The sequence below is a fragment of the Carassius auratus genome, chromosome 11 (assembly GCF_003368295.1).
Source record: "Carassius auratus strain Wakin chromosome 11, ASM336829v1, whole genome shotgun sequence".
Lineage (NCBI taxonomy): Eukaryota > Metazoa > Chordata > Actinopteri > Cypriniformes > Cyprinidae > Carassius > Carassius auratus.
The window spans coordinates 16,671,691-16,694,217 of NC_039253.1; the positions used below are offsets into that span (position 1 = coordinate 16,671,691).

General features: G+C 36.3%; 1 protein-coding gene across 13 annotated transcripts in view; it reads right to left on the reverse strand.

The window, feature by feature from the left end:
- The window catches only part of ppfia4 (PTPRF interacting protein alpha 4), an 85,950-nt gene that overhangs the window by 40,746 nt on the left and 22,677 nt on the right, over positions 1-22,527 (reverse strand). Inside the window, exon 1 of one of the 13 annotated variants that reach the window (XM_026275802.1) lies at positions 5,644-5,962. The exons of the other annotated variants lie outside the window; for them this stretch is intronic. Within the exon in view, the coding sequence (XP_026131587.1) occupies positions 5,644-5,709 (66 nt within the window). The 5' untranslated portion in view covers positions 5,710-5,962. Of the gene's footprint in view, positions 1-5,643; positions 5,963-22,527 lie in introns of those variants that run through there. 13 annotated transcript variants of the gene reach the window in all.

The window sequence follows — 22,527 nt, forward strand, 5'->3', positions numbered from 1 at the left end:
TGACATTTGATATATAATATAAAATATAGGCCTCCAGTTTACCATGAAATGAAGTATTAGATAAAGAGAATCCTAGCGCTGGTCTAAGATCAGATATTTATCATGATACTGCTGATCTAACACAGAGACTCAACTGATCAGAAAACAGGATGCATATGTAAATACAAATGAGTGTTTTCAGCACCTCCACTTCCCTCTGAGGTGTGATATCAGTACCATGGTAACGGTGGCTTGAACACATCCGCTAATATTAGCCTTGCCAATGTGACAGAGAATGACTCCTCCCTGAACTCTCTGTGTTAGAAACAGAGATAACTAAACTACTTCCTAATACATACAACTGAGCTTAGAGAGTCAGCAGATGCCACAGTACATCAAAGAAACATCTACCTAAAAGATCATTTACAAAATCAAATATAACAGGCTCTTTAGAACATTCAATTCGTCAATTTCAATTTGCGTCTAGCTTTTTTAGATTGTACAATTTGGACATCCCTGCCCTACAAGCGCATGTCTTAACTGCCTTATGCTAAACCCACCCACCCACACTGCCCCGCCCCGCTTCAGTCGTATGATTCTGATGAGAGGTTGCCCCGAGTCGAGTTATATAGCTGTTGGCTCCGCCCCTTCTGGCGGGCTCGAGCACCATTAGTTTGTGCAGCTACACAAACTTTAACCAATTAGGCTTCAGTAATAGACTAAACAGGAGTTTCCCTAAGCAGTCATCAAATGAAGATGCAACGCTCGTTCCCTTGTCTCATTTGTTCAACAACAAATAAAAATTGTATAATACAGAAGTTAATTTAAGGTTAAGTTCAAGTTCATTTATATATAAAGCAGTGTTAAAAGCAGCCACATGACTGACCAAAGTGCTGTACATTAAAGTCAAGCCATAAACACATAAAACAGAAAGAATAAAACATATTTAAAACCAAAGGAATGACAGATAAACAAGGCACTGTAATAAATTGTAATAAGAATGGGATATTAGTAGGCCAGATCAAACAGGTGTATTTTTTAAAATGGATAGGGAAGTTGCCACTCTAATCTCAAGTGGCAGATTGTTCCATAACCGATGCCCAACCACAGAAAAAGCTTGATCTCCTCTACGTTTTAGTCTGGACTGAGGAACTAAAAGTAGAATTCTGATCACTGGATCTTCACTCATGGGCGATTCATATTCAAGGTCAAATGAGAACTGTTTTACGTGGTATGCCAGGTGTTCGAGAAAAAAAAAAGAAAAGAATATTCGAAACTCAAAAGTTTGAAAATCGAATGCCAATCCACCAAACGAATATTCGAGTAATCAAATATTCTGGTCAATCCCTCCCATCACATAACTTTTGCTTGCCGGGTCAATGAATTCCTTTACAGATCTGCCAAGAAATGCAATAAATAAAAAATAAATAAAAAAATACATTGTGTGACTTTTTTTGGCACAGGCCTCAAGTACACTGAAAGTTGAGAAAACTTAATTAAGACAACCAGCTTCAGCAGATTTTTGAGTTTTCTCAACTTGCTTTTGTAGGAGATTGCTAATGTATAAACTGAATACAATTTGAAAAAATGCAAAGACATGCTGAAGCTGGTTGTCTTAAACTTAAGTTTTCACAGCTTTCAATTTTTTACAGTCCTGTGCCAAAATAGTCACACAATTTTTATTTTTTTTTATTATTGAATTTCTTGGCAGATCTGTAAAGGAATTCATTGACACAGCAAGCATCGTTATGTGATGGGTATGGCTTGACCAAAATATTCAAATTTATTTAAATATTTTTTTTACAGTGTATGAATCAGTTTTACACAAATTTAATTAGGAGCAAAGGCACCAAAAGCTGAGTTGACAAAGTGCCAGGATGCACATTTACTGAAGTGTATCACAGACATGGGGACACGGCTCAGTGGGACTGTTCCTGATCCTCCAGCCCAAAGCAGAGATTACGGTAAGAAACAGAAAGTGTTAGAGAGAGAGGATAAAAACAGAAAACCACGTATAGGCCAAAGAGGCCACACTGTCAAACAACAAGAGTTTCATCTAAATATGGCAGAGGTCAGATCTTATCTGACTAAATCTAAATTTGAATCTTACATAACCAGATTACTTAATATTACAAATATTTGCATTTTTCAAGCTAGACCATCTTGGTGGAATAATAAATAATGTTTCCTGTCTTTGCACAAAGCATTATCTAAATATCCTAATCTCCCAATGCATTATACATATAGTACACCCAGAAATTAACACAACCGCTCATGCAATATATTGTAGAGCACAGACATATGTGTGTTACATATAAAAAAAGAGTTTGAGTGTTATTTTGAGGTCAGTGTGTTTGGTTGTTTATTTACTTAAATATTTTTGATGAATACCTGAATCAGAAAGGATGCATTTAAAAGTGTTTTACAATGATGTTTAAGTGCTGGCTTAAAATAAATCAGAGCTGTATGCAAACTTAACAAATTTAAAATAACTGTTTGATTTTCTCTCTAAATATATGTTGCCATGGCTGGGAGTAACCATGCAACAGGTAATACATTTATTATTATTTTAATTTTCATTATTATTATTATTATGATTTATAATAATAATAATAATTATTATTATAATTATTATTATTTAGTGTATATATATATTTTTTAAGAAAAGTCTTTGAAGATGCAAATTAGCATATGCTATACTCTATGTACAATGCATATTTTTCAGCTTCTTCTAGTGGAATCAAGATTTTTGTACCATCCCTATCTAAATTAAATAAATAAATTAAATTGATAAAAGATGATGCTAAAAACTTTTACATAGCTTCTTTTTCTTGTACATGTAATTTTTTTCATATAATACAAAAAATAAAAATAATTGCCAAATAAAAATAAGCTCTTTTGGTTTTATCCCAGTGCGTAAAGAAATTTGCTTTCAGCCATGAATTTGCATACCTAAGACTTAAAGAAGTGTAAACAGATTGAATGATTTTGGATATGTGTCAAAATATTGGATCTGTGCTGTGAAAATGTGGCGAGTGAGATAGACAGTGAGACAGAAAAACAAGGCGGAGAAGGAGAAACACAGAGTTCAAAAACGGACAGATCTCTCATCAGACCAATCTGTCAGTTAGAATGCAGATGCTGTGAAGGTGCTGACAGATGTTGTTCTCATCGATGAACTCCAGTAACGTCCAGCACAGTCATCAGGGTCACCGATAACAGGACCAAACTCATACAGCTACTCTGCCTGAGAGGATTACAGGTAAAGATGTAACAAGACTAGAACTGAGCCCCCAATGCTGAAAGACAATCTATCAGGTGATGTGACACAACAGGACCAAGGGAAGATCATCAGAATTGTCTGGAGTTTTGCTCTTTCATGCTTCACAGACGTTCTGTTTTTGACAAGCTTAAAAGTGCCTTTGGTGAGATACAGAGAGAATATCCATCATAAGATACACTGGAGAACACAAAAGACAGTGTAGGCAACTCCTAACAGAAACAACGTCAGTTCTCTCCAACTACTTTCACATCAGCTCACCTCATCTATCGTTCCTTTTGTTCTCTGACTCAACCCAAAATAGCTCCATTCAGGTATTCCTCATTATTAAACAACAAAACGAATGTTTCTGTCTCAATAATCCTATTTTGGAGTCTCTCCAAATCTCTCTCTCTCTGGGGATCCAAGTGACAGAAAAAGCTCAAAAGGTTCACTGCGGCAAGTGTGGTTTCAGAATGAGTCTCAGACCGAGACACTGCATCTCTTTGTACAGAAAAATATGCAGCATAAAGGTTTATTGTCAAGCTGTTTTTAATATAGCTAGAACATTATATACAAGCATATCCATAATTATGCAATCAGAGCCATCGCTAGACATTAATGACATTTGTGGCTTAGCCAATCAGAGTCAGAGCATAATGCAACACTACCTTCAACTGTGAGTAATGTGTGTTAGATTTTTAAGTTAATGTCCCAAATCAAAATCTTTCTGTGATATTTTTGTAGAACAATTTGGGCACCTTCAGTTTAATAAAAAACAATGCAATTATGGGGGATTTATTTTTATTCCCACAACAATACATGTCAGTATACCTCCAAAAAAACATGATGTCAGCCAACAAGTTTTATATAAATCTAATATTAGGCTTTGGCTTTACGTAAGTGAAATGCTGCATTGACATGACACTCATTTAGTGTACATCGTGTTTTAATTGTGCATGACAAATAATGCAACAACGGAAGTTTGCAAGGGTGGGTACAGAAGGTTAAGAAAGAAAAGACCAACAGCTAATTGTCTTACAAGCACTGTAACAAGCCTACAAACAATCACCATCACAGACAGACAGCTATCATTTAGAAGCACAGCACCGAAGACAACAGCTTGTCTTTAATTAGCAATAATTAGCAAAAACACATGCTGTATGCTGAAAGATGGCAATGAACTTGGCCTAAACAGTGATCTGGTACTGTGATAAATATTATAAATAAATACAGATACACAAAAAGGCATTTTACATATACACACACACAAACACACAGATGCTCTGCAACTTACAAATAAGAACAATGGAAGCAAAAAAAAAAAAAAAAAACATACATACATACACACATACACACGCACATTTACATTTATCAGATGCTTTGCAACTTACAAATTAGGAAGAAAATGGAATTTTAGACCATGGAAGCAATAAAACAGAATAAATAAATCATCCTGTGTGTGTGTGTGTGAGTGTGTATATATATATATATATATATATATATATATATATATATATATATATATATACACTCACACACACACACACGGGATGTGTGTGTATTTATAAATGTTCATATAATTATTTTTATGTATTTATTCCCTTAAAAATTAAGATAATAGAGGAGATAATAATACATTTATTATATTTCATTTATTAGTGCAGTGATGATGATGATGTTGGTGTGTGTGTGTGTGTGTGTGTGTGTGTTCAGGCAGCAGCCTATCAGTATAAATCATGTGTAATTGAATTTTTGTTTTGTTTTACTCAGTATTGTTCAATTAGCATCCTTAAAAATAAATGCACTTGAAAAAGAGGATTACATAATATATTAAGACATTCAGAAAAGTACTGTATATATCATATCATATTATGTCCATTTCAATTATAAATCTTGAAGGAAATGTAGTTATGAGGTTAGGCAAACAATCAAAAAAATAAATAAAAGAAGATCCTCTGAATACAAGACTTATTATCCTCTAAAGTTAATTGATGTTGTTTATAGATTAAATCTTTAAATGTGTAACAATACAAAATGAAGACCTCACACACACACACAAAAAAAATGGAAATTTGCAACACACACATATATATGCTTCCACGTACCCACACACACACACACACACACACACTAAAGTTTAAATACGCAACTGAAAGTGGCCTGTCTCCCTGCTCTGAGTTAAATAATGCTCCCTAAACCTGCAATGTAAGCAAGTCAAACAGCCACTTAGTCTGCGTTCCCTTCTGCGATTTCTTTTCGGAATGACTCCGCACAAGAATTTCCATTTAGGAAAAATACAATAAACGAAGAACACCTTGGACATCTGACGCACTGCTCGAAAGCAACTTGCACGCATTTAAGCAGCCAGCCAATGGCAGGATGGGTCACCGTCCCTCACCTACCTGATACATGTATGTGCTAAAGTAGATCCCATTGTGTAGTTGGATCTTCGGAGAGGTGAGGTTCATCTCGCAAGAATCATATCAGAACCTGGTTTAGATCTGCGAGCCCCCCGCAGCGAGGAGAGAAGGGGAGGGGGGAAAAGAGAAAGAGAGAGAGACTAAGAGAGAACAGAACTCTCCCTCTGTCTCTAAATCCCTGATGGATGACAGTAAGCTAGAGAACAAATTAAAGTCTTCGATGCCGGCTCTGCTTAGTAGACAGCGGCACACAACTCTGGACTAAGATCCACATGAAAAAGAGAAAAAGAGACTGAGAGAGAGAGAGAGAGAGAGAGATGGAGGGGGTGAGTAAATGGGGTAGGAGAGGGAGTGGAGCAGAGAAAAAGGATGCTACACAGTGCAAACAGGGAGGCAAATACAGTGAGGGACGGGATAAAGATAAAGATGTGTCAGAGGAGAGAGAGACAGCAGAGAATAAAGATGAGAGGGACACAGTTTTTAACATTTACTGGCATGTGAGGTCACGTGGAGACAGAAAGAGCCTCCTGTCATGGACATCTAAACTTTGTAAGAGAAAAAAAATGATACTTGAGACAGAGGTTGGAGCAAGCCTAAACTATCAGTTTATAATGAACAGCAATATTTACATGGTCTAACTGCATGCTGTACTTTTATATGAAAATAAACATGTGGAAAACACTCTAAATGTACTTTTCTATAGTATTTAGCATCAAATGTCAACTATACATTGGATTGATTTCTTGAAATTTGGACTGAATTATAAAAGTGAAAGTTAAACTAAAACTAAAACAATGGCAAAACCCTTAAGATAACATGAGCCCCATTCACATTGCATGTTGCCGGGTCGCCTTCTGTGTGAAAGCAAACACGTCCCGGGATTGATGGTGGGATTGATCACGGGTCAGGGACCTAGTAACATTGTCGGGTTTAGTCCCGGAACAACTACTGTGTGAACAAAAGCCAGAACCAATGCCATAAAGGGGGTGTCGTAGTGATGACGCACGTTATCGCGCAACTTTTTTACCAGGTGTTTTGAAGGCAGATCAACGTTCGCGATGGTGTTGGGTGATACGGTCATTTTTCAAATCGTCATATTGTCAGCCCGTGAGATCGACGATACACAATATTATCGTGCATGGGTGGAGCAAGAGAGAGATTTTTTTTTTCTTGTCATAGCATATCTATTTGGTGTTTTAAACAGTGCATGTGTGCGCGAGAGAGCCTATGGATTCACCAATAATCGAAAAAATATACTTACAAACATACTGATAAACTAACCTTGAACATAAAAATACTGTATTAAAACAGCTAGTTCATACACAGTCGGACACAACTGTCATATCGCGCGTCCTGTGACAAATTTGCCACATCTGCGCACAAAAGTTATCAGTCTAAATGTTCTGCAGAACCCAAGGCGTAGGTCCGACGCAGAAGTATAATTCAGCCTCTCAGAAAGTGTTAAGTACATGAAGTGGAACAATAATTTTCTGTATGTATGAGATGTATGTATGCATCTGTATGAATCGGTGGTAAATCAAGCCCTGAGCCAAGTCAGTTAACACTAAATTGCTGTAATAAAAACCTCAAAAGGTGTAATGCAGTAGATCCATAGGATACATACACTTACACTGATATACAAGCCAATAATACAATGTAACTATTCCTCCAAACAAAAACAGAGGCTGCTTTAAAGGGAAAAGGATAAGCATCATATTCTTCAGTTTCTGGGTTAGACATACAGACACTGTTCAGCTCACAACACACAGCTCAAAGGCTTTTTTTTTTTTTGAGTAAAAGTGACTTACCAAGAACAAGTTTTCAAAACACAGAGAAAAAAAAAAGGAAAAAAAAAATAAAAACATGTCCCAAGGCACAGAGAATATGTGAATGGATACTGAAGCAGATCTCACTCTGCAGAAAATAAGTCCTTAATTTTGGTGTCATTTCTACTTTTTCTACTGTTTTTCTTCTCGCTGTCAAGAACTGGAATTTCATATTTTGTGCAGTTGATTAGCATTTTGAAACTAATAGGAACAGTCTGCATATTTAAGGAAAAGTAGGAGAAGAATATCCAGACTCACATGTGCTAAAAGGCTAAACTGGTCTGGGAACAGTATGTTATGTTAGAAAAAAAAGATTAAGAATGACAGACATCTGCTGGGACCGTGTGGGAGACATGATTAGCCTAAGAGATGCGCTGTGGAGAAGACTGGATGAAGAGGAAGAAGAACAGGAAGTGTAATGGCAAAACAAAACACCCAATGGGATGCACAAGCACTGGCTATTACAGGCGGTTGACACTGGAGAATCCCACATGTGGCTGGTAATGGCTGGTAAAAAAAGAAGCACAAAGATTCTAATCATGACAATACAAGAACAAGCACTTAGAACTACATCAACTGAGAAAAGCCAAAGTTGTTTAAGGGTGTCCCAGCCCAGCCTCAACAGTTCCCAGTTTAAACAATGGAGATCCACATCAAGAAAAGAGCAATCCTTATACAAGCTAAGATCCATCTCTGCATTATGCCAGCTTCTGCATCAGAAGCACCACACACAAGCATTGTGAACATGCGTTGACTGTCAAGGAAGAAAGGCAATTGTTGAATAAAGTTGTTATTTTTGCTTTCTTTGTACACAAAAAGTATTCTTGTAGCTTCTTAACTTTAAAGGGCACCTATAATGCAAAATCAACTTTTACATGGTGTTTGGATATAAATGTGTGTTGGCAGTGAGTGGACACAGCCACCCTACAATGATAAAAATCCACCCGCTCCTAATTTTTTAATCCCCTTTAAACCAAGTCAGTTTCACTGGGCCTGCTGTTTTGATTCTCATAAAGTGTGATGTCACATTGTATGGGGCCGTGCCACGGAGGTTGATTGACGACAGCTCGGCGTTGCTATAGTTTCCTTACTGGATTAGTATTAGTTTGTGCCATTCGTAGTGGAGATTAGTTTGGTAGTGTGCTTGCTCCGTGCCGATGACAGGTCAGGGTGGTGCATAGCATTGTGCTGTTTCTTTCCACTTTCAGTGATTTGGCTTCCCATAGGTACAGTTAAACACTTGCTCTCTCACTCTCAGTAATGTTGCTTCCAGTGGCTGTTTATTGCTGTAGATATGCAATGCAGAGACATATACGCAACGCCCTCTTCTGGAGATAGGCCGGGAATATGCAGCTCATTTGCATTTAAAGCGATACACTCCAAAACAGCTCTTTTTTAGACAGACCCCAAAAACTAAATTTTCCAGCTGATATAATAAATGATCTATTGGGTATTTAGGGGCTGAAACTTCACAAAAACATTCTAGGGACACCCAAGACCAATATTACATCTTGTAAAAAGGGGCATAATAGGTGTCCTTTAATGCTGAACCGCTGATGTCACATGGACTATTTTAACAATGTCCTTACTACCTTTCTGGGGCTTGAACGTTTCAGTTGCGTTGCTGTCTATGGAGGGTCAGAAAGCACTCTAATTTCATCAAAAATATCTTAATTTGTGTTCCAAAGATGAACGAAGGTCTTACGTATTTAGAATGACAAAAGGGTGAGTCATGAAAAATTTTTCATTTTTAAGTGAACTGACCCATTAATATTACCTTTATATTGTTTAGTTTTATAGACATACATCTGTATAATCTATGTCTCCTCAAAAATGTTATGAAAATTCTGAGACTTATATGATAGAAACAAATAACGTAACGCAACTTAACATAACACAATGTGTTGCAATGTAACGTAACATAACGCAACGTTACCTAATGTAACACATTTTAAGGTAACATAACGAATCGGGACGTAACTCAATTAAGAAGCCCTATCTGACTGATATACCACATGGAAAGTGTAATAAATAAATAATTCACAAACAGCTCTACACTCACAAAATTACAGTACTTTCAATCCGGATGCATGATGACTTGGAACTAGTCTAAACATGTTCAAACAATTAGGGGGGAAAAAAGATCACAGCACAAGCAGCAATATGAAAGAGCCAAATCTAATCTAAAAGGTTGTTTTAGTTCAACAGAGACCTAATTACCAATCTTATATTCTCTGAATGTCCTGGCTGCTTGAGTCAGTTCAAACACATTGAACTTAAATGCAGTTGTCAAGGAAACAGTAAAAAAAACTATGCCAGGTAAGGAACTGGTTCTGAGAAGAGGAGATTACAGGAGAGCAGTGCTACAGACTCTATTAAAATCCACACAATGACCGTACCAAGTTAAACGAGCAGCTTTATCCTGCATTTCTTGTGGGAGCTCTAGAAAGTCACTGGAGAAATAATTGAGCTTGAATGAGGCACTCTTAACCGCAGATTCTAAGCAGAGCTTTTAGTGAAACAACTTATCTAATGAGAAATAACAACAGCATGTTCGGGCTGGAGGCCAGACTGGGCCAATGCTGGAGGCTCTGGCACTCACAGTACAGTAATGCACTCAAAGACAATGGGTGAGTGGAGAACATCAACATGACGTCACTTTGTAAAACAGTGGAGTAAAAGTAAAAAAATATAAAACCTCCCCTCAGGTCATGCCCGTCACCTACAGCCACTGTTGGAGACCTGCTTCATCATTTGTGATGAAACTAGGCCCCCTTGTGACTAGGAGGTGCAAGTGCTGACCTAGAGAGGGACCGTTTCTGACTGCACTTCCCATGATGCTCTAAAACAGGCAGTAAGAGCTTGACATAGAGCTTTACTTCCAATGTTTGTTGGTGTTTTCAGGCCTTTATATTTATATGCTTTTTCTCCCCAAATTATGGATATGATCCCTTTAGAAAATGACACTCTTGCTCAAATACTTTTGTGAGACAAATATTTAGTGTGAAATTATAAAAATAGCATTTAAATTATTTATTATATTATATTATATTATATTATATTATATTATATTATATTATATTATATTATATTATATATTATTTAAATAATTGGCATTTATGTTGTCATTGTACCAAAGCCAAAACATATCATTGAAAAAATCTTATAAAAAATTATTCAAATGTATTTTTATATAACTTCAAACCATTAATAGTAAACAGTTTGAAAACCTGTGTGCACCTCAACATTGACAAAAATTAACTGCCATTTTACATATATTTTTAGCAAGTGCTTTAGTCGCATTAACATTGTTGAGAATCCAGTCACTCCTGTCTCGTCATCATAAGGTGAAGAAAGAGACACATTTCTGATAGAAAGACAGAGTTTCCCATGAGGCAGCATGATGTCAGCAGCTCCAGCAAAAAGCTTTCGCTCATCTGTTCCCACCCTTTCTCATCTCTTTTACCCCTCACCACGCATCTTTCTCTCCCGTGGCTTTTCTTAAAGCACCTCTTCAGATAATCTGCTTATGTTGGACTCGATGACTGCATGACTGGGAATCCATTTTACAGCTCAGCACGGTTCTCAAGGAACATACTGTACATGCATGTGCATGTTAATGCCCGGTTGTCGACATCAGCACAAAAACTGAGACTCAGCCGCATATAAAACTACAGGCACATAATAGCTGCAGCCACACCCTGAGATGGCTCTGGTCAGGTCAGTTCACCTCCAAAAAACCCACTTATCTCTGGGATTTCAGGGACTACTCAAGCTCTATACCTTCTCATAATGATTTCTGTGCATCACGTCTGTCAGAAAAGATGCTGGTTAACCTGATGCTGAGTAACAGCTCCCATCCATCATTGCAAAATGGCATAAGCAAACCATTAATCACTCATAGTCCAGAGTGCTGAGAACAGGATGTGAGAGAGTTATTTTATTTCAGCACAAGAAGGTTATTGGGTGTCTATGATGTTATTAAAGCAGAACTGAGATAATCCAAATACTAAAATGTTCTGAAATAAATTGTAAAAAATTACATTTAGCTTGTACTGTATGTAAATGTAGCCCTATGTTTATGTGAGCCTATTATGGATTTTTGAAATATACCTTCCATGCAGTGTGTAACACAGCTTTAAGTGAATGAATACATATTGCAAAGTTTTAAATCTGAAAGTGCACTATGTATAAAGTTCTCTCTTTCTCAAAAAAAAAAAAAAAAGAGTCGACTTTGAATTATTGAAATGAATTGTTTTTAAAACTAATCCCAAGCCATTTCATGTTGATGTCAACATGAAACATTAGCATATTGCCTGCCCACTTATTGCACAAGCAGACCAAGGAAAACATGACCATCTTTCAATTTTCGTATTGGTCTGAATGAAAATGCAAATTCATTCTTTGCCACAAGGTGCTGCTTTTGGAGTGGCAAAATAGCGGTTTCTGGTAACGGCTTTACTCAAAGCAGCACTACGCTCACAAGTTATGTTTTATTAGGCATTACAGGCATGATGAAATGGAAATGAAATCAAACAATCAGACCAATCACTGCAGATTAGCATCACACGAAGGAGGCATTTGGAAAAATGTAACGTTGTTTAAATCGTTTGGGAGTCGTTGAGAAAATAAGGTAAAAATAAATGCATAGGCTTATTATAAGACAATTAAATTGTTTTTTGACCTTGCATGCATGTCAACCTTATTGTTGGGGACTCTTAAAACTAACATATGAACCTTTCATAACCCATAATGTTGACACTTTGAAACATAATTGTTAAATAATAAAAAAATATATTCTATTAAATTACAAATACATTTTTTTTACTTGTAATCTTAGACTTCACGATAAAGATTATGTAGATATTAGCATTGAACATTAGAAAATATAAAATGTATACCTGCCAACCAATATGTATCATTGCCAAATCTAAATACTAAGCAGTTATCACTCTAAAAGTAAAATTATATTAATTTACAAATATTGATTCGTTTTTTTTTACTTGTAGTTACAGACTTTACCATAATGATACTGTAGATATCTGCACTAAAAAAGTGTAGTTGCCAAACTATTTTTTAGCAGCTATTACTCCCAAAAGTTCTATTAGAGTTTTATTTATTTAAAAAAAAAATTTTTTACTTATAGTCTCAGAATTTACAATACCATTACTAAACAAAATGTATATTCACCAACCACAAATACAAATGGTGCATACATATACTGTAACATATAAACACGTTTACACACAATGAACTATATAAGTCAAAATGGCTCAGACACATCCACGCAAATGACATATTCCCTCCTATCCAGCTGTCACATGCAATTATCACAAGAGTCGGTTCAACCGTCTCTCTGCTGTCATGCCATCATGTGCACCCCTTCTGTGCACATTCTCTCTAACTGTCTTATACCTGCCCAGCGCTTTCTACACAGGCTGCTTTGTTTTCTTATATATATATATATATATATATATATATATATATATATATGTATAAGAAAATATATACACACAGTACAGATCAATAGATCAAAAGTGGAGGCCAGGTCATCTGGCACCCCATCACTCTCCTTTCTTGGTCAAATAGCCCTTGATGCCTTCAGTGTGACTCTACAGTTTTCATAGTCATGAAAATAAAGAAAACTCTTTGAATGAGAAGTTGTGTCCAAACTTTTGGTCTGTACTGTATATATATATATATATATATATATATATTTGGTCTGTACTGTATATATATATATATATATATATATATATATATATATATATATATATATATATATATACTGTGTCAACTGTTAAAAAGAGGCTTTTATGTACATGGCCAAGACATTAAAGCTATCAAGGGTGTGTTAATGTGTGTTTTCCATTCCTACTCTGAATCTTTTTCATGTTTCCAAAGCTAAATAGGAAAATTTTGCCTTTTTATCATTGAAAAGCCAACAACAATGCTGGAGAAGCTATCAGTGGACAAGATAACACCACAAAGACAACCCTTCCATTTCAAGAGCTTCTCCATGTCATTGACAGTCTCTGAGTGCAGGAATGCATTTGAGATGCCCGTTTATGCTTTTTGAGGTCTGTAACGTTTCGTTCATTTTTCCCCTCATTGAAAGGATCACATGCAATCTGCACCCAAAAGCACTCCACAGAATCGGAAATCCTCTCATTTACAAAACTCTACACATTCTCCATCTTTTGTATGTTTTGCCATTACTTCAGTCTTCTGATCCTTCCGAAATGTGCTGACTTGGTGCTCAAAAAATATTTATTTAAAAGAGTTGTGCTGTTTATCCTTTTTTTTTTTCTAGGATATTTTGATGAATAGAAAAGTAATACAATTTATTGAAATAGTTTATTTTTATTTTTAAAAGTCTTTGCTGTCACTGTTTTGATCAATTTAACGCATTCTTGTTGAATAAAATTAATAATATCTTATAAAAACAACAACAACAACACTACATACATTCTCATTTTACATTGAGACTGGCATAACCCACTCATTTGAATCTATAAATAATCAGTAATAATTCAAAAACACTGTAAAATGTATTACTTAGCAAATCACATTTCCCTTACTACATTCACCTGTATTATTTGAAAATATGTATTACTTTAAGTTAGATTTTATATAGCTAAAATATTACAGAATTTTAACGTTGTCGATTTATTGGTTATTAGCCAAAACATTAAACTATTATCATCTTATCAGAGTAAAATAGAATCTAAATATCCTGTTCACACTTCTACATGTTTTCCCTCCAAATGTGCACAGATTCCGAATGGATCCGCCTAGTGATCATTTTTCCCATTGATACAGCTTTTCATATGTCACTCCGAATAACATTTTATTACCCAGACGCTCAATTTCATTAGTAAATCAGATTTTAATATCACTGAACGCTCTTTCAATGTAATCTGTGAGTGCTATTAGTGAACAGCCTCCGCTGTGTAATCTGATACCGGACATGATCTGATACCTGCATCACATTTATCAAGAGGAGGAGGAGGGGAAGAGATGAAACATGAGGAAGGGCGAGAGATAAGAAGTTAACTCCAGAAGGAGTGGTTTCAGACTGACACATCTCACAGTGTTTGTGGGTATGTATTGTGACCATGGCGGGTCTGATGGCTTTATATAGACGTGCTGATGGAAGTGAATGCTGGGACACAAGGAAGAGGTCAAGGCCAGAGTATCCTCCCAGGGGCACCAAAAGAATGTGTATGCTTTGATGAAACCTTACACCCTGTCATGGGTGATGGAGACACCCTGTCATAGAGTGGTAGAGGAAGAGGAAGGTCATGTGACAGGAAGCTATGGTGGTGCAGTAGCCTTATTCTTGACCATTCTCCTGTCTGCACATCACACTCCTCCTCATTAATATTATATAAATGCTAACGCTGTCATCTAAACATCTTCATTTTTATTTCTAGTTACCTTTGCATGATTTACTCAGAGGTAAAGCTGAGTAGGGTGACAAGATGTTTTGCTAAAAAGCTCTCAGCTCTATATACTCTAAAAATTATACTCTTTTTTTTTTTTGATTAATGGAATGACATTTTAAGCCGAAGAAGCCCAAATTCGATTCCCTCATTATCAAGGTCTGCTAGATAGTCTCTGTCCAAACTTTGGAATATGCTGCTTTCAACTAAATGTCAACCTTTGTTAAAAACATTATCCTGACCACTATCAATCACACTTCCCCTCTTTATTATAACTGGAATGCTTCGAGTCGGCATGCAGTGTAAATTACGATCATCTTTCCCTCCATATTTTTAGGTTCATCAGTGTGAAAAGGCCTCTGTGGTGAAAAAAAAAACTAAACAAAAAAAGTAGGGTGAGTCTTCATTTTGTCCACTGTAGATTGATTAGATTGTTATTGATATTAGATCTGATAGTTGCTCATTTCTGCAATGTCACGTGAGTGAAAGCTTGTTGGATGGGAGGAATTGCTGAATTGCAGTTGTCATCAGATACATCATCATAAAAGAGGGAGGGGGATATTAAGGTTTTGATACAAATTATGAGGGCACATGAATAAAGAAAAAGGAATGAATAAATCATTCATAATAAACAATACTGTATTCCTTGAAAATAAAATAAAAAAGAAAATAAAGGAATAGTTCACCCAAAAATGAACGTTTGTATAAATGAAATGAAAATGTTGTTCCAAACCAGTAAGACTTCTTAAGTCTTAAGTATTTTTAAGATATTTTACTGATCTTCGGAACACAAATTAAGATATTTTTGATGAAATCCGAGAGCTTTTTGACCCTCCATAGACAACCCCACTCTCCCAAATTTTAAGGCCCAGAAAGGTAGTAAGGACATTGTTAAAATAGTCCAAGTGACATCAGTGGTTAAATCTTAATTTTAAGAAACTACGGGAATAATTTTTTTTTGTGCAAATAAAAACAAAAACAATGACTTTATTAAACAATTTCTTCTCCTCCATGTCAGTCTCTGTTGCACGCTCACGAGAGTACAACCATGCATGCGTATGGTTCTGCTTAATCAGGAGCCGGCATTCTTACATACATCTCTCTTATATTCATCGACTGTATATTCTGGTTCAAATAAGTAAGGCTATATAATAATTAATAATAATTGTCTTGCTATCGTCAAAGGCATCAGCCACAGGCAATATCTCTGACTATTGTTGATACACGATACTATCGTCTATTGGCACAGTCCTGTTAGAGATCCGCTGATAGTGTTGGACCTGCAGATAGACACAGCTTTCAAACACTCCTCTGTGCTTCTGTGTGAGAGCTCGGTGAAGAGGGTGAAGCGATGATCACTGTAGCCAATCACAGTCATGCCAGTTGAGCGTGTGTACACAATGAACAATCAGGGCTGTTTGAGAATCTGCTCAACAGCACTCAAATGCTACTAGAGGAAAATGGACATTTTTTAAATTTAAGTATCAAATGGTATTGCAGTTGGTTCTTTTGGCAACACTACAAGGAAAAGAAGAAACTGTTGAATAAAATCTTTAACGTTTTAAGTGAGCTTTAAGTGAGTAATTAAACGACAGAACTAGGCCCTTAAGAATTTAATTTAATGTAGTGCTTTATTTGGATCGTTTCACAATCCACAATTATTAACTGTTGAACTAAGAGCTTGCAGAGTATAACTGAATCTGCATTTTCCTGTATTACTGACTAGTTCATATCACACAAGTTAACTGGAAAGGTTCAATCTGGTTAAATCTCTTAGCACTGTTATCAAGCTGTATGGATTCTCTTATCAACACTAAACTGATGATACTGTGCATCTCATTTCCTTCCTCTACATACTCAGAGGCGATCTTGGCATGCCATCCTGACATATTGACCTGGATGACTTCTCATCACCTCACGATTATCCTTGACAAGACTAAGCTCCTCTACATCCCAGCCAAGACATCCCCCTCTCATGCTCTTTCCATCTTGGTTGAAAGTAATTCAGTCATCGCCTCAATAAAACCCCAAGAGACATCCTAGATGACCGAGTGTCCTTTCTAGGACATTACAGCACTAGCATGGTCCTGCTCATCCTCGGTTCCAATCTCTATCTATGTTCTGGTCCTGTCATGACTATACGACCACACTTATTCATCACCATCTTACTGTACCTTCCACACATCACTCCAAAGCATGTCTATACTGGATGCAAGCGACACAACACAACACAAAAAAAGGCAATAGAGCTTATTATGATCAGTGATCTTTTCGACAGTATACTGATGCCCTGTTCCATTTATGACACTTCTGACATGAACAACAAATGGATTGGCAAGAGTAGCTTAGGTTATTCCGATGCAGTGGTGTAGACAGGGTGAATCTATAACTATTCTAAAAATAAAAAATAAAAAAACCTGTAAAATGAATCCAAAGCTATATAATAGCTTGTGAATATATATGTTCACTCAAATTCAAAGTGAGACAGACATACATAAAGCAGATTTTATAAAAAAACAAAGCAAGCAATAAAGATAGAAAGAACAAGTAGACATATATTTTGGGTGAACTATCACTTGAATCCCTTGACTTTTGATAAATGCAGATCAAAATGCATGTGCTTGAACAAGGTTCATTTATTTCAGTGACTGTGGCGTCCTACTCATTGAGTCAGGCATATTTTTTTGTAAGCTATTAGAACACAAAAAGCTGTATCATTTGTCAAAAAAATTGCTTCATTAAAACCCATATCATTTTTCTTACATCAATAAAAAGCGGTTACGTTGATGCGCGCAGAATATTAATGGCCCTCTTGCTAACTGTAACTTGTGAGGAAAAGAGCTGGGAATAAAACCATTGGCCATAACAGTCTGGCTATTTCCTGTTTCACAGCACCCGTCATACCTCAGTCTATTTGATTTAATGGCATTCACGCCGGACAGCCTTTAGACAACAGCGTTACCCTGCGAGGAGCTTCAGTTCCCCAGCCGGAAGAGAAAAATCACATTTCATAAATAAATCAGACGCGCTCCCCGAGAGGGAGAGAGCCACAGCCGTGCTGCTGAGATCCGCCACGGCCACCCAGAGACATCTGAGACATATGACTTCAGAGCTGTATTTAAAGCACTGCAGCTCTCTCTGTGTCTGTCCAAGGAGAGGGAAGGAGGATGGGGGAGGCAGATGGAGTAGTCTGGGTGGGAGTGAAGCGATGGGGGAGAGAATATGATCATAATGAGCTTGTGTGCAAGTATTTCTGCATTCATGACAGCATATGTGAACGTGAACTTGTGCAAAGTGATCCTGTAAACCCTTACACTGTTACAGGACCGTTCTGGTGGACGGCCAAGTGGTGCAGCTGGGACTCTGAGAAGTTCTCCATTCAAGACAGGTGATGAGTTTAAGAGACCTTGAGGACTGTCTAGTCAAAACACCCTTCATTACTGACAGACTATATTTACAAGTATAATAGTAATAATAATAATAAAAAAAGTTCATTTCATAAAACATTTGTGTAGCATCTCCTATTTGAAAGGTACAGTTCAGTTTTTATTATAGATGTCCTCAAAACTAAACAGTCTAAATATAACAATTGTACTTTGGGATTTGAGAGTGAAACAGGATATCCAATGAGAAAAACAAAACTAGAGGGTAGATTTAAGATTACGAATTGGGACACACTGATATTAAAATCATGGCTGAAAAAAATTATAGGTGATAACCAAAGGCAGTGTGTCCATTTGGCAGTCGTCATACCCTAGCCCAGTCAAGTGTGCCACGGAAAATAATCCAAACTTCATATATCTATTATATTTCCCTTTTATTATTTTAAATCAGTGCTATTGGTCCTGTTTGAGGGTTTTACAAATATCGAACCAATGAAAAGCATTCAAAAGACTTAAACTGTCAGCGAAATCGAATAGCTTCATCCCGCTTCCATTCAGATTGACACGCTGCGCACAGCCTGGAGACATATCTCCACTTGTTCGCACTGCAAAGGTAAAAAATAACTGATGTTTGAACAGGTACAGCGTTTTCTTTATTCAAACACTTATGACTTATGTCTGTAAAGGCTAATGTTTTTTGTGTGTTTGAAGAGCAGAGAAAAGTCTAAGCATTTTCTGTGCAGTTGTAGCCAATATACTTTTGTACATTTTAAATATCCTGTGCCTTTAACACTTCATCATTTCTATCATGGGCAACTGTGTTAAACAAGAAAAAAACAAGCACCCATATAGCTACAATAAACATTTGAATAATACTATGCACCTCAGATACAGCCGTTCCAATTACAGACAATTACCTGATGACACCGTGTTCAATTATTGAACATTTTTCTTTCCCTTTCTATCTTTTTAAATGAATGTATGTCAGTGTTGTAATGATAGATCCATAGATGGATAGAACGACAGAACGATAGATGACGGATTTTATATTGTTTTTTAATTAAGAAAAAATACACATACCCCCAGTTTCACAGACAAGGCTTAAGCCTAGTCCCAGACTAAAATGTAAGTCTGAGCTGTTTCAACAAAATAACTTGCATTGATTGATCTTTAAAAATATCAGTACCTTTGTTTTGTCTCAAGATGCACACCAGTAATGTAAGGCATGTTTATAAAATATTACTTAAATGTCCTAATTGATCTATGGCCTAATCCTGGTTTAGTCTGTGAAACTAAACACTAAAATAACACTAATTTAGAAAAATATTCGATAATATCTTATCAACATCAATCAATAAGTCCAAGTATGGACATTTAGAAAGTAAATATGGAGTCAAGTAAGTTTGAATTTCATGTTCACTTTAACCAAAATGGTAAAGCTAAGAGTGAATGAATTCAAAACAACATCTAATATGCAAACGCCATCCTCGTGCAATTAAAAATTATGACATAATTAACTGTTAGAATCTCTCCATTCCAGAACAGATATGGAAACTCTTATGAATCTCATCTTTGAGTCACTGTCATAAATGTGCGCTCCTTTCTATTTTCAAGGTCTTTACTGAGGCATCTGGATGGTATTTTTGGCCCAGGATTGGTATAGCTTGTGATACTGACAGCACGTCCATGAGCACAGCTCTAGCGCCTCTGCACTCACTCCATGAATAATGAAGAGACGTGGTACTCAGCCAGACTGTGGATTAGCATTAGTATGATGTAATGCTTCTGGAGCAGTGTAGAACTTTTCGTTTTTTACTATGTACCACGTTGTCTTCATTTCACAAGGCTGGAAGAAACATTTCCCTCTGTCAGCCCTGATCTGGTCCAGTTTACTTTCCAAATTTCCAACATAATGCAAATCGGAACTACAAAGGCTGTTTTTGGAATATCAACGAGTGGCAACTTCAAACATCTCCTCATCTAATATGATAATAACACTGAGACACAGAGGTGTGGTCAGAGGACATGTGAACACTGTGTCACTCCCTACTGGACTGGCATGGCACTGCAGTTGGCAGTCGGTGTCGTCTCTTTGTGTCTGAAACTAGAGACACCACACCCAACTCATGCATGACTGACTATATCAGTCCAGACAGGACAGCTATAAAAACAGAATTGATCCACTACCCATATAGGATGGCAAAAAAACTAAAACCCACCTAAAGAATGGGTCTTATATAACAAGCTCACAAACGGCATGCTGCATTACAAGTGGAGTCTGCCTAATTGTAAGACGGATCCAAAAAAGATGGTCTCTTATTTGCTTTTTTTTTCAGTTTGTATGTAAATGTAGAATTGTGCCCCTTAGGCTAACAGGGCTATAACGACACATTTTTTTAAACATAGTACGTACATAAAGCATGCGACACACTCTTGGCATTAGCTGTAAAAAGCTTTAAGCAAAATGTCTTACAGTATAAATAATCAAGCTTTGAATAATTCATGAGAGCCCCTCCAAGTTAAGCGTTCAATTTGGGACGCGTGAATCAAACATTTCATGGATCTTTAACTATATTCTTCTGCACCATTCATATTTTATGAGCAATTCATGTCCCAAAAATGCACTCAGAATTTGGCTGAGGATCAAAAGTCAGACAATGACACAGAATGATGTAATTCACTTTGCCTGTATAATGCAGAATTGCCTTAAAACTTGACATTTACACATACAAAAAAAACAAAGAAAACTAATCTTTATCAAAAATAAAAAAAGATTTTATTTACTCACCTTTAATGATGAAAAATGAATGAGCAAAGATGAGTTTGAATTTCAGTGTTTGAAAAAAACTGATCAAATAGAATGAGAAACCGCAGATATTTCAGTTTGTTCCTCAGAAAAAACGTATTATATGGTTTGATAAGACATGAAATATAGTCTACAATTTGAATGAGTACTTTTACAGGTTTTGGCATTTTATGGTCTTTTTTTGTAGCTTGACTGTCCCTAGATGTTGTATGGAAAGTTGTATTTGAAATGGTTTTTGAAATTAGCATTTTCTCTCAAAATGTCATTAAAAATGTGGAGATTAGCAGAAAGTTAATGCAAACTCTCATTTACATAGAGTAAATATTAAACTGCTTTGTTTATATTTATATGTATATAATTGTATGGAATACATATTTTAATAATAATAAAACATTTTAAATGTTTTCGTGCTTTCCTTCTTTTTGTTCTTAACAGCTCCTACTTGGTGTGGCGGAGCAGTAATTAAATAATGTTCTTGTAAATACAATACATTATTCTTGTAAATAAAAATCATTAGCATTTCAGTAATAAATATGCATACAAATTACAGCAAAGTTATTGTACAGTGTTCAACAGTGGTCAAAAAAGGAATTAAACAGTGAATTTTGAATAGATTTCATCTTTTAAACTAAAAGAATTTTAGTTAAAATTAAATTACCACACAATCTCTGTGTTTTTGAAAAAACTGTAGGAAAATTGGCCAGGGATTTTTATACAGGTGGTGGGGGAAAACAATGGCATTGTGAATTCAAAAGCAAATAAAATCATATACTAACCCCTGTAAATATCGAAATTACGTATGCCCCTATGAGAAAAAAAATTGAATCAGGCTCAACAACGTGACATGTAACAAACCTATCAATCGTAAAATCTGGTGAGGTGGTGTTTTCGTTTGTGCATCTGTGAAAGGAAGTCACTGACTGTTTACACCTCTTGGGGTAGATGGGAGATGCAAAGTTGACTTCAGCTGCCACAACGTCTCGCTGTTTCCAAGGAGACGGGTTTTTCAGGGCCCCTGGACACAAGCCATTTGAAAAAAACAAGGAAAGAGAGAGACAAATGTGCAGAGAGCAAAGAGGCAAGGCACAAGTTACCGAATATGACATCTGAATGGTAAAATAGTCAGCATACGTAACCAATATACACAGAGTCAACACGAGCAAGCTATACCGGTCGTGTTTACATACTGTGTGCGCTTAAATAGATGAGCCCCTCTTTGTCCTGAGCTTTAAATAGCACATAAGGGCAGTGCTCAACTGTTCCATCAAAACAATACAACGCTTTCCTCAAGAGAAAACATTAGACTATATATGCACCTCGCTATTTCAAAACCAACAACTGCTTCCAATTTTAATGACTCTTTACTCGGCCTACATTGGAATCTCAGCCAAAACCTCCTCCGAAAA